Source organism: Tamandua tetradactyla, chromosome 1 (assembly GCF_023851605.1).
Source record: "Tamandua tetradactyla isolate mTamTet1 chromosome 1, mTamTet1.pri, whole genome shotgun sequence".
NCBI lineage: Eukaryota > Metazoa > Chordata > Mammalia > Pilosa > Myrmecophagidae > Tamandua > Tamandua tetradactyla.
The window spans coordinates 83,605,764-83,619,597 of record NC_135327.1 but is presented as its reverse complement, the minus strand read 5'-3'; the positions used below and the strand labels follow the sequence as shown (position 1 = coordinate 83,619,597).

The window sequence follows — 13,834 nt, the reverse complement described above, 5'->3', positions numbered from 1 at the left end:
GGAGTCAGGACTGGAACATGGCTTTGTAGGGGAACATAATTTAATCATAATAGCTGCTGACCTCCAAATTCCTTTATGCAAGAGACAAGTTTCTATGTTGTTTAAACCACTTATTTTTGTTGTATTTTCTCTTGTTTATTTTTCACACTTCAAAAACTAACCCTAATTGTTCCATGCGCCAATTAAAGAATCTTATGGAAAGAAAAATACTTAAATCCACTGTACAAAAGGTTTGCCTTATCTTCGCATGTGAGTAGAGCCTCAGAACATGCAGTGTTCAGTTCCTTTGTCATCCAGAGGACCAATATTTGGCCCTGAAATTGAGGATTCCAAAAGTCCTGGCAGTCACAAGAACCAAGGTAGAGTAGCAGCCATTTCCTTAGGGGATCAATGTCAATAGTGGCATTTGTCATCATACATAGAATGTAACACTGTGTTCCAAAATAGCTCTCTATTATTCCTTTAAAATTCCTTTTTATGATGAATTTCTAATCATAAACCATTAAGGAGAAATTTACAAAACAAGATAAGCATTTAACAACACAGTGATTTTACATTGAAGAAATGTGAGTAGAAGCAATTACTTAATAACTGCATTTGAAATAATCTATGCAGGCTGGTTTTGTCAAATTCATATCCTGGAAGTTTTTGAAAAAGGTAATAGGGCCAATAAGAGCATTCCTCTAAATAAATCTCAGTTTTTATCCGAGATATAATGGGAGTATGAAGATCAATGTTGGGAGGTCAAAACATTCCTGGAGCTGCCTGGGGACTCACTGCTAACCCATCTTTCCAAGGCTGGACAGACGTTCAGATCATCACTCTCAGGCCTCCCCCTGAACTTGGCTCCCACGTCTGGTGTAGGCATTGTGCATCTAAATGTGCTGCAGTGAGCTCACCCGCAGTGAAGGACACACAAACAATTCCTCTTCGTTTTAACAAAGACGATGACATGAGAGAACCCCGTACGGGCGGCTTTCTCACATGAGTAAAGATAACTGCACTGAGGACTTTTAGGTGAGCGGACAGCAACATAAAATGCACTGTCAGTAGGTACGATTAATGTTCTCCTTCTGTAGATGAAGAGACCAAAGCCCCTGAAGATTAAAGCACTTGCCCAGGGTCACATGGAGTCTTCTTGGTCTCTGAACTGTTCTGCCTTCCAGAGAGCAAGTGGTTGTATAATCATCTTTATGTCTCAAGAAGAGTGTGGGAAGATCCAGACAGAGAAGTGGCATGATGCCTCCAGGGCACATGGTCTCCCCTCCTGATTAAGGGATCTACTGTGTGAGCAGGACCGGGGGGAGCATCACGGAAGCCACCCCAGCCCTCTTCGGGCTGCGCTCCCCAGCTCTTACCTCACCGACCATTTTCACATCTTCCCGCCCATACCAGTCGGGCTCATAGACCTCATGGAGCGACTCGGTGAGCTTCATGGAGGCCTCCTGCATGCCTAGAGCAGGAGGGAAATAATTCCTGTTAGATAGACGTGAACAATGAATCTCCTCTCCCCCAATCCTACTTTTCTATGTGCAGAAATAATCTTGAGTATTTGCTAATTATTAAAGGAGAAATTCTGATGATGCAATTGCTGCTTGCATCTATAGTCTCATCTTTCCCTGAGGGTCTCTAAACTTATCTGAGCATGTTGGGCATTTTCTGTTATTTACATGATATTGACAGATACCACGTCTTGAAAGAAATCAATAACATGTCCTACCCTGAAAGCAACAACAACAATAATGTATCTTATTTTATATGTTATCAATTGTGAAATGGCCACTTAGCTTGGATAAGACACCTAGATTTTTGGCCCATATAATTGCAGCGTTCTAAAAAGAGAGTTAATTTTTAAATAACTTAAATATAAATAATAAAGCATAACTTTAGAAGCAGACAGAAGCAAAATCCATAGGGGTTAAGTGTATAACAGTTGAAGGTGGTTTTCATGCCCTAAAAACAACATTAAAAGGAAAAAGAAAAAGGTTTACTTTTTTTTAATATTATCAAAAGCTGTGAATAGACTTTTATGTCAGAACTCTCAGAAAAGTTAGCATTCTTTAGCCTTTTGGTCAGAATTTTCATTAGAAAGTACATTAGTATGCTGCAAAATGTGTTTATTAATAATAGGAAAGACGTAACGTTCTGAGTGTAGCATGGTGATTCCGAGTACCAGGAAGTGTTTTTCGATAACACCCACCCCCTTAAAAAAGGTTAAACTAGTGCTGCATTGCTGTAGAGATGCTCACAGCTGAGAACAAAACAACTGCTTTCTTTGGCAGGTGTCTGTGAACTTCCTCTCTGGCACCAAACTCTCCCTACCAACTCCAAGGCGAGACCTGGCCTTTGTCACTAGAAGGTTTAAGAAGGAGCTAGAAAAAGGGGGAGCAGAGAATAATCAAAGCACTGTCATTAGAAATTAAAAACACATTTCATAATCTTAATGTCCATGTATCACAGATGGAAAGCTTTCATAAACTACAGATTCAGTGAGATGCCTGTTAGATTTAATGGCGTTTCTAGGTTGAAATGTGAGAGAAAAAAGACAATACTAAAGAAGACGCCTGAAATAACTGAAGCATATCTGTTCCTGTTTGCTGAAGCTACCAGAAAGCAGCACACCAGAGATGGATGAGCTTTGAATAGGGGATTTATTTAGTTAAAAACTTATAGTTCCTCTGAGGAAGGGCAGTTAACTCATCTGGGATTCTCCATTATACGGGAAAGCACAGGGACACTTCCGATGGCCTTCTCTCCCAGTTTCTCCTGGGTTCCAATGGCCTTCCCCGGGGCTACTGCTTTCTGCATCTCTAAACATCTGGGCTGAGCTACAAATGAGGTATGCTGAGCTGCTTGAGCTGTGCTGCGTTGAGGTCTCTTCTGACCTTTCTCTTCTGAGCCTCCAGCTAATTAAATGAAACATTCACAGAAGTCACTCCCCTTAGTCGACTGCTTATGTAATCAGCCATAGATGAGTTTCATCTAACGATTCAAGTCCACAGTAACAGAACTAGGCACCACAGCCTGGCCAAGTCGACACCTGACCCTAACCACCACACTATCCCTGAAGATACAACATATCATTTTTGTTCCACAATACTTTTTCACTCTCTTGGTATAAAACATTCCCCCTTTCTTCTTCCTTATAAGATGCAGCTATATATTTGGTCTTTGCACAGTAAAGTTATGAATGTGTTTTAAAGACCACATGAAGTTTGCAGGCCTGTGGTCCATGAAGACTGCCTTATTGAGGATGTTAAAGGATGCTCTTTATAAGGTCTGCCACCTCCACACCTGCTGCAAGGACTTGGCTATCTCAAGATGAATCCCTGGAAGTCTAGGAACAAGGGTTAATTTTATCTGTCATCTTGGCTAGGTTGTATGTGTCCAGTTGTTTGTTCAAACACTGGCCTACATGCTGCTGTGAAGGTATTTTGTAGACTAGAATAACACCAAAATCAGTTGACTCTAAGGAGAAGAGATTGGCCTGGATAATGTAGATGGGCTCATCCAAAAAACAGGAAGCCCCAGAAAAGAACTGAGGATACCAGAGATAAGAAGATATTTTACCCCAAGACAACAGCATTAGCCCCCTCAGGATTTCCAGCCTCCTGGACTCCCATATGAATTATGGGATCAAGACTATATAACATCAACTCTTGCTGGAATTCCTAGCCTGTCAGCCTCTCCTACAAATCTTGAACTTGCCAGCCCTCATAGTTGCCTGAGAAAAACTTGACTGATACACTAGGACAGGAAAAAAAAAAAACAGGAATGACTCGAGTCTCCAGGGATCCTGATGAAATACAGCCATGTAAGTAGGTGTGAGATCAGTCAAAAATGATGCAAAAAAAACCCCTGCATCCTTCCTCAGTTATCTGAATCCAAGTGAGTAAGAATGTTCTCTCTAATGACTACAAACCAGGTCACCCCAAAGGGCTAGAAACATCATTCACCCCTCCTTGTGTATAAGCAAATCTACAGACTCCAAAATTAATAGCAAAAGTTGTCACTAGTTGAAGAATTGATGCTCTTATATTATTCAGATGCCCAATGGCATCTGAAGCTTTCTTTTAAATCTTTGTCTTAAGTTTCATGAAAATTATGAACAGCTGTGTAGATAGAGTCATAACATTTTAATAGGGAAACAGAAGAAATATTTGGCATTGTAGGGACAAATGATTTTGGGGGTAAAAAATAAAACTCTGAATGTAAACTTAAGATAAAATTAAAATTCCTTAATCACTGGAAGTAAAACCACAATGGTGCAGTAAATCAGTCTATTAACAGCCAAAAAAAATGACCAATTACTGTGTGGATAACTACTGATGGATAATTTGGAAAGAAGCCATTGTGATATAGAAGTTGTTTCCTGAACAGCTACTACTTGGGAAGCAATGTATATGCAAGTGAAAAAGCCACAAGTCCTGTTCTCTAGAGGCATAAAGACTGATGGAGATTTTAGGGATTAAGAAGTGGAAAGAGGATTGACTCATATAAAACATATTCTGTTGACAGGTTATAATGGAGAAATAAAAAGTTAAAACCCAAGATTCCTTCAAAATGATTAGGCAAAATAGCACGATAAATGCTAAATGCTACCTCTGGCTTTCAATAATATCTAATATCCAATAACTTCTTAAAAGATGTATGATTTCCAAACTGCATCATATGTAGAAGAACCACTATTTTACTGTTGGATGGGATTACTACCCTGTCTTCAAAATTCTGGACCTTCTCCAAGACATTTATTGTCACATCCTCTATTTCCACTTGCAACCAAATTTGTGAGCATCTATTTTCACCCTCTAAGATCTGTTGCATAGATTGCACTGCTCCAGGAGTACTCTTTGCTTTGACAGCCTGAGGGTATATGTTTTAGTTAAAAATAACATCAGTTAAAATACATCGTGACAATAACCAGCAGCAGCAATAACCAAACCATAAAAAGAACATGTGAAATACCATGCGTATCTAAGCAGCTTTACCTTGATGTCTGGAAGAGAGCTATTTAGAAAGACAGAGCATTGCCTCAGATGAAAAAACAAAGCAAGTCCTTCTCCTAGAGTCTCAAGGAAGAAGGCAAGTAGGAGAGCAACAGTGTAGAAAACAGGCAGACTGTGAGGTGATTCAGGAAGGGTCAACCCACCCATTGAGTCATGTCGACAGCCTAAGCTACTAACAAATATTAACTGCACTCCTGGCCCCCTCTTCATTTAGAGAAAGATCCTCTGAGTTCACAGCCCCATGTTTGGCCTCCACCACCATCCTCATTTCAGTGGTTCCTAATCCCACATCCCTGCTGGTCGTCTCCACTTGGATGCCTTACCTCCAACTTCCCATGTCCAAAACAAACTCATAGCTTCCCTGTCCAAACCTGCTCCCTGCCCCTGTCACCAGTCCTTTGGAATGTCACCCAGTTACCTGTTATGAAACTGGAAACCACTCTAGATTAATCATTCCATACTGTATTGTCACCAAGACATGCCAATTCTGCCTCAGGAACCGCAAATCCACGAACTCACCCCCTTCATCCCACCCACACTGTACTGCCCTGGAATTGCCACTCACCATCTATTACTCAGATTAAGTTAAATAATCCACAAAGTATCTGACACACAACAAACCTTCAAATGCCAGCCATCATTATGAAAAATTTGTGGAGGCAATATGACACAATAACTATTTTAAATCAGCCTGCCTTTGTTAAAAATCTTGGTCCATCACATGCCATCTGTGTGATCTTAGGCAAATCACCTATATATCCTCAACCTCACTTTTCCAAAGGACAAAGTACCAATGAATAATACTCCCTCCAGAAGGTTGCTGTGGGAATTATACGAGAAGCAGCATGAAATGAGCTTATTTTACGGCCATTCAAACGGTGCTCGATAAGATTAACTATTGACTAGACTAATCTTCTAACAGATCTTCTTGTCTGCAGTTTCATTTCCTCTAGCCTGTGTTTCATACAGTCACCATAACTATTTCTCTAAAATGCTAAAATACTCACGTGACTGTTCTCCTGCCTATGCTAATTTAATGACTCCCCCATCGACAGTCTAAAACCTCATTGCCCCATATAGTGCCTAACACAATTCTTTACACAAATGCTTCCCACCTTTCCACACCTCACCCAGCTCAGTGCCCTGAATGAACCTCACTGACCTCTTGTTCCCTAAAGAGCCCCTGCTTCCTATTGCCTCCTGGTCTTTGTACATTTGCTTCCTCTCCCTGAATGTCCTCATAACATTAACCTCCTTCTATAGCATCCTTCCATTTGATGACCACCTGTGTGCCCTGCTGAGGTTACCTCAAGTGTAAGTTCCTGGGAAGGACCATTCTGACCCAGTTTCCTACCTCTCAGGTAGGGTGGGACACCTGTCCTCCAGGATGGCACTCAATACACATTTCTATTAAAATATGTATTACTATGCATACCTGGGCCTTTTGATTATTGAACTGTTTCCCCATTTCTACTGTGAGTTCTTTGAGAGTAGATACTGCCTTGTTCATCACTGCATCTCCATTTCCTAAGGGTAGGCACATATATGGTACTTGAAGAGATGTTGGGTGCTAAAATGAGTAAGAATAAGAGAATAAGATCTATCTTGTAAAGCCCAAGCATCAGCAAAAATGACAAAGACCTTAGAGATGAAGGCCACCCAGAGATCAATGTTAACATAAAAAGTAGAACTCCTTTAACCCGATTTCATGGAATCACAGTTTAAGAGGCTTCTGGGGACTTCAGAGAGCAACTGGGGCACTTTACAGATGAGGAAACTAAGGCAGCTGAAAGGTGCAGTGATTTCTTCACCTTTGCCCTGGGACCAGACCCAGGGTCCGTGACCCTCCAGAGCCAGTTCTCCTTCTTCTAATGCTGCCCACATTAGAGCACAATCAGAGTTTCTTTTTATGAAAGCAAGAAAAAAATGGCTATGGAAGCACGTGGAAATGTCTATTATTATTTACTTAACACACATCCCTTGTCTTTAAGTGTGTTCCCCAAACCCAAAATGTGCTCTAAGGAATACCAACTGTTCACTAGACCTTGAAAAGAGAAGTGCATTCCCCAGTCAAAAACAGCTGGGAAAGGCTGCCCATCCCACAAGCCTTCTGGGAGTCATATTAGCATCCTAAGGCCCCAAGAAGCTCTGTAGTGATCTGTTTAAAATATCATTGTCCCCACTATGTAGGACGTGACATCCAGGGGTGAAAGTCTCCCTGGTGGCATGGCAGATGACTCCCAGGGATGAACCTGGCCCTGGTACCACTGGACCAATAATGTCATCCTGACCAAAAGGGGGGAAAGAAGTGTAAAAAAAAAAGGTATCAGTGGCTGAGAGAATTCAAATAGAGTCAAGAGACTATTCTGGAGGTCACTCTTACACAAGCTTCAATTAGACATTGCTACCTATCATAACTTGCCAACCCCCAACCTAAACCATTCCTGCCAATCCTAAAGAATACCTAGGGCATTATATAAGATTCTACAAACATTCCATGTACTAGGGTAACTTTCCAGAAACCTACAACCTCCAGATAGGTCCCTGGACCAGATAAGTCCTGAAATATAGAGGTGCCAGCCTTTCCAGAACATCAACTAGTTCCATCCCCCTACCCCATATTATCTACAGCCCCTTCCAACATGCAAGAGTTAGAATGGGCATAGCCCAAATACCCCTCAAGAGTGGGAGAAAGATTAAAGGTGATGGTGGAGTTATACAGAGAAGGTAGCGTTTAACAAATGAGTATGAGTGCTGGATCATTATACTGATATTTCTTTTCATCTCCAGTACCTTAGAGCAGCTAGAAGTAAAAACCTAAAATTGCAGAACTGTAACCCATACCAAACTCTGAAATCTGTTCTACAATTAATTGTTGCAGTGTGCTTTGAAATTTATTGTTTTTTGTATATATGTTATTTTTCGCAGAAAGGAAGAAAATCAGATGGAAGAGCATAATAGAGAAGATAGGATTTAACAAATGAATACGACTGCTGAATCATTATATTGATATTCCCTTTGGTCTCCAGTGTCTCGGGACAGCTAGAAAATAAAATGAAAAAACCATGGAATGGTAACCTATACCAAACATTAAACTGTTGAAAAACTACTCGTTAAAATAAATGTACTTGGAAATTTACTGCTGTCTTGTATATATGTTATTTTCCACAATAAAAAAAAAAAAACTTGCAAAGCCACCTTCTTTAAAAAGAACATCACTGCATCCAACCTTGGCTAAACTAGTTTTAAAATATTCTCTATTATGGAGTAAAATTCGTTAATATCTCTCAATCAGCCAAACCCATTAGAGGGAAAAGCTGATCTAAGTTTCTTTCTCTTTATGGAATCCAGGGCACCCTCTAATGGAAAGGCTGCTTCATGCGCCACCAGCATCCCTGTGGAGCTGACTCCTCATTCAGAGTGGATTCTCCTAGCCCACTCAAAAAGGAAAAATTATGCCAATTCTTTGAAGCAGCATTCTCTATGCTAAGGAAATAAAATAGTCCAAAATATATAGACTTGGGAGGGAGATAGAATTCATTTTTTCAACACATTTATTCACATTTTCTTACAATTAGCTACTACAGAAAGTCCTGTGCTTGAAACAATGCACGACTTCTTATGTTCAACTCTTAAAACAATAATGAAAAAATACCCAATGGCTTTGATTTTCTGCTTGAACTGTTACAAATATTTAAGGCAGAATTCATTTTAAATTTTGAAGCAGTTAATTATGAGCTCTATGAATTCGTGGAAGTTTCTTTGAGCCTGACTGCTTTGCAAATGTAAAATAAGGTTAAGTGGCATTTATCACATAGCTGTATTGTGAAGTCACAAAAAAGAAATATGCCTAAAATGCTCAGTGCAGAGCCTAGTACACAGTAAGGGCTCATTAAAACATAACCCAAGTGTTCTAGTTTGCTAGCTGCCGGAATGCAACACACCAGAGACGGACTGGCTTTTAATAAAAGGGGATTTATTTTGTTGGTTCTTCAGAGGAAAGGCAGCTAACTTTCCACTGAGGTTCTTTCTTACGTGGAAGGCACAAGGTGGTCTCTGCTGGTCTTCTCTCCAGGCCCCTGTGTTCCAACAACTTTCCCCGGGGTAACTTCTTTCTGCATCTCCAAAGGCCTGGGCTGAGCTGCTGGTGCTGAGATGAGGAATGCCGAGCTGCTAGCAGTGCTATGTTGCAATCTCTCATTTAAGCACCAGCCAATTAAGTCAAACATCACTCACTGCAGCAGACACGCCTCCTAGCTGACTGCAGATGTAATTGGCAACAGATGAGGTTCACATACCATTGGCTTATGTCCGCAGCAACAAGACTAGGTATTCTCACCTGGCCAAGTTGACAACTGAATCTAACTAACACACCAAGTATATTGCTGTTACTTTATTTTATGGATAAATTCTAATTTTTAAACCAATATCTTGCCCTTGTGTATGAAGTATAATGGCGGTAGAAGAAAGCAGGAAAGAGCTAGGGTTGAGAAGATACACAGACCAGAATACACACCCTGAGCCTCCTGTTTGCTAGTCACATGACTGTGGGCAAGCTATTGAATCTCACTTTTCTTGTCTATAAAATGTGCCTCACTTTTCTTATCTGTAAAATGGAGATAATAATAATAATATCTCCTTCATAGAGTGATCATGAGAATTACAATTATCTGCCTGGCACATAGAAGGCTTAAATACATTTGAGTTTAAAAATTAATTTCACTTTTTTATTATTATAACTAAATTTGCATTATCAAGATTTTCATTATTTTATTAATTACCAATATTCTCGTAAGTATCAACATTTTTTGCATGTGCTGCTTCAGCATCTATCTTACCTTGGCTAAGTCATTTGCCATAAAACTGACCTATGGTCTAGTTAAAAAACATCTTTCCACCCCTGGGGCATGAAGCACTGTTCACACCCCCCACACCTCGCTCAGAACCCACAGCTCATACCAAATGATAAGTTACCCATCCACAGCACCCTAGGACCCCAGTTTCTTTCCCTTTTTATGCACCTTTTCTTTAAACCAACCAATCCTCAACTCCCCCAGCACATGTCCCTCTCTGTCTGCTGCATGCTTTCTGCCTGCTGGATGAGCCACCTGAGCACGTGGCCTTTTCCCTCCACCCCTCATGAGGTCCCGCCCTCGCTGGGACCCGTGAGGACCAAGACCTTTCCTCGCATGCAGGATGGCCTCTTTTCCCACTGGGTCACACCTGACCTCCACCAAGACACAAAGTTAAAATCCAACATAGTCAATTCAGAACAGATATCTTTGTGGTTAATTTCACACATCCATGTTGAAACCATTAGAATAAATTCTTAGAAACAGAATTGCTATGTCAAAAAGTAGGGCAGAAAAGAGAGAGAAAGAGAGAGAGAGAATGCTCATTTAAAGGCTTTTACCAAATTTCTCTCCAGAAAAACTGTTCGACCAGCCATGTATGAAAGGACTCTGGTCCTCACAGTTTTGACATTGCTGACTGTTATGGTCTTTTTCAAGGAAAAAAAATGCCTTAGAATATTTGGAAGAAAAATGACAGTACCTCCCTTTTGTTGTTATTTAATCTCTTTGATTACATGAGAGGCTAAGCATTTTTTTCTATGATCATCACCATATTTACTTCTTTGGCTAGTTTTCTCTTCATATATTTTACCTCTTCTTTTAACCAACTTATCTTCATTTAGTCTAATTACTGAGCTCTCTATATTGTGGTTCACTATCATTACATAGGTTGTTAAAATGACTTTTTTTTAAACATATGTATATGCCACATATTTGTAAAGTCAAATCTCTCCACTTTTAGCTTTTGTATTATAAAGACCTTCTCCCCCCAAGACAATGGACTAAGTCTACTGTATTTTAGTCTGGTACTTAAGAATATTTTTGCATGCATATATCAATCTTTACAATATCTGGAATTGGGAAGGAGTTGAGTTTTCCCCAAGACCCCTTGTCAGATGAAGCATTTTCTCACCACTAATCTGACAATTTGCCTTATCCTATATCCCATTCATGATTCAGTGCAGGGAACTTATCTCATATAGTAGATGCAGGATAGAGCACAACCCCCGTGCCTTTTCCTCCACTAGACTCATTTCTTTATCTTGCATGGCTGAGGCTTAAAACAAATGCCAGTGTCTCTCCATTCCAGTCCCCTCTGCAGGGCTGCAAATGTAACTGGTTCTCACAAGCCAGAGGTAGCCCAGGAGTGTGTTTCCTGACAATCTTCCTGCCCCAGCCTCTGCCCCCATCCCCTGCTCCTCCAAGCCGGAGGGCTTGAGCATGAACCCTGTGAGTTCTTGAGACACTCCTTCCTGCAGCATAGAAGCCAGCTGTATCTTTTCTTAAACAAGGTCTCAAGCTCACTCTGTCTAATAAAATATCCTAGAGATCTCTGGCATGTGGGTGGTACCTATTCCTAGTTTCCAGCAAAAGGGCAGACATTTTTTTCTCTGTATGTTGTGATTATTATTTCAATAGGAATTTGGGGGAGGGTGTAATTGAACACCCATGCTCAAGTACTCATCTTGCCGGAAAGCCCAGTGGCTCTGTAATTAACATTAAATCCTGTCACTCTGTGAATTCCAAAAACATGGAGTTAACAACTCATACACATTACCTTTGATAGCTGCTAAATATCCCCGGAGTTCTCGCTGAAGTCTGGTACCCTCTGCCTGAAAAACACACAAACACAAAAATGCTAAACAGTGTGCCTATATTTTGCATGCAAATGTGTGAGAAGCATAAGTGAAAGTCTCAAAATTATTGCCAGCAGTTTATTCATGAAAGAGAATGCACATGCAGACTAAACAAGGGGATGCCTATCAGCCAGATACTCATATTTTATTCCAATGAAAAGGACTTTGCTAACAGTAGAAAATATGACCCACCAATACAATCATCTAAACATTCAAGAGCTATCAAGTCTCTAAACTTTGATATGTGGGTTAAGCACAAAAGGAAAAAGCTCTCCACTGTCCAATATGGTAGCCATTGGCTACATGTCGCTATGGATTGCAATGTGCTCTAAGTGTAAAATACACATCAGGTTTCAGAAGGTTAGTATGGAAAAAACAAAATATCTCTAATATATTTTTCACTGATTACATTTAAATGATAATATTTGGATATATTGAGTTACATGCAAAAATGTTATTAAAATTAATTTCACATCTTTCCTTTCCCTTTTTTAATGTGCTGACTAGAAAATGTTAAATTATATATGCGGTTTGCATTATCTTTTAATGGACAACACTGAAACAGAAAAACTGAAATAGAAGAAATTTTACATGTGAATGCTTATTTTGGTTTGGATTCCCCTCAGAAACTCTGAGATTCTGAGATGAGGATTAGATTGCAAATAGATTGTCTGGGAGCTGATTTAGCAAATATCAATAGGGGAATGAAGAAGTGAGAAAGGGGAGGGAAGAGAGCATCATGATAATGCAGGATACATTATGAAGCAAGTTGTCACCACAGGCAACTAGGGCTCAGTCCCTCTGGGAACCCTGGGACACAGAGTCAAAAAATATCTAACAGAGACCTTATTCAAAGGGTAAGGGAGCTGGGATATCTACCCACCAACTCCTGTAGGTGACTGGTTGAAGATTGTTTCAGGGGACATGAATTCCCCAGCATGTCCACACAGGAACAGAGAAGCCTCTGGCGGCTAGAAAAAGTCCTCAAACAAAGAGTTGCCAGTGCTAGCAATGGCAAGTGAGTCCAGTGGGCTCAGAAAAGGAACATGTGGCTGGACACCACCATCATCTACCATGACACTATGACTAGAAATATTTAAAATATATGCATTTTAATTGTGTGCTGGTTTGAAACTGTCATGTACCTCAGAGGAGCCATGTTCTTTAATTCTTATTCAATATTGCTGTGTGGGAACTTTTTTATTGGTTCCATGGAGATGCGACCCACCCAACTGTGGGTGGTAACTTTTGATTAGGTGGTTTCCAGAGATGGGCCTCCACTCATTCAAGGAGGGGTTGCTTACTGGAGTCCTTTAAGAGGGAACCATTCTGGATAAAGCTTTAGAATCGATCCAGCCCACACAACCAGAAACCTTTGGAGATGCAGAAGGAAAACACCCTCAGGGAAGCCCTATGAAATGAGAAGAAAGTTAGCAGATGTCGCCTTGTGCCTTCCCCACTGAGAGAGAAATTCCAAACTTCATCAGCCCTTTCTTTGGAGTTAAGATTTCTCTCTCCAGATGCCTTAGTTTGGACATTTTCATAGCCTTAGAATTGTAAAATTGTAACTTAATAAATTCCCTTTTTAAAAGTGTTCCATTTCTGGTATATTACATTCCAGCAGCTTAACAAACTAAAACAGATTTCAAAATCATTTAAGAAAATTTCAGAGAGCAAGCATACAGAAAGGACCCACTTAGAGTTCAATAATACAGCAAATATAATAGTCATATACAAGTCAGTAAACATGTTAGAATTTATCAAAAAAAGAATGAAGAGGAAAAATAATACTGCCTTCAGTAATTTACAATCAAGTAGCAGAACAAAATATCTAAATAAAACATTGCAATGCAAGACAGACAGCATTTAGGCCTACGACATTTAAAATGTTTTGAGGGTCCAAAGTAAAGACAAAATGCCCATTACATTTAAAGCTAGGTAACGATTATACAAAGAAACTCTGAAAAGAAGTGTTTAAGACCATGCTTGACTCCAACGGTCCCTTCAAGGTGAGAATATTTTCCACACACCACTCACATAGTGCAGGTATAACATCATTTCTATGAAATCTGTGTAAGGCTCAACTGAGGTGTGCTGTGTTCTGCTCAAGCTATTTTGC

At 40.1% G+C, this 13,834-nt stretch overlaps 1 protein-coding gene across 3 annotated transcripts in view; it reads right to left on the bottom strand.

The window, feature by feature from the left end:
• AMPH (amphiphysin) overlaps positions 1 to 13,834 on the bottom strand; it is a 273,409-nt gene that overhangs the window by 125,938 nt on the left and 133,637 nt on the right. For all 3 annotated transcript variants that reach the window (XM_077119505.1, XM_077119509.1, XM_077119513.1), the window contains exons 3-4: positions 11,637 to 11,691; positions 1,359 to 1,453 (exon numbers count right to left, since the gene is read on the bottom strand). In XM_077119505.1, the coding sequence (XP_076975620.1) occupies positions 1,359 to 1,453; positions 11,637 to 11,691 (150 nt within the window). The remainder of the gene's footprint in view (positions 1 to 1,358; positions 1,454 to 11,636; positions 11,692 to 13,834) is intronic.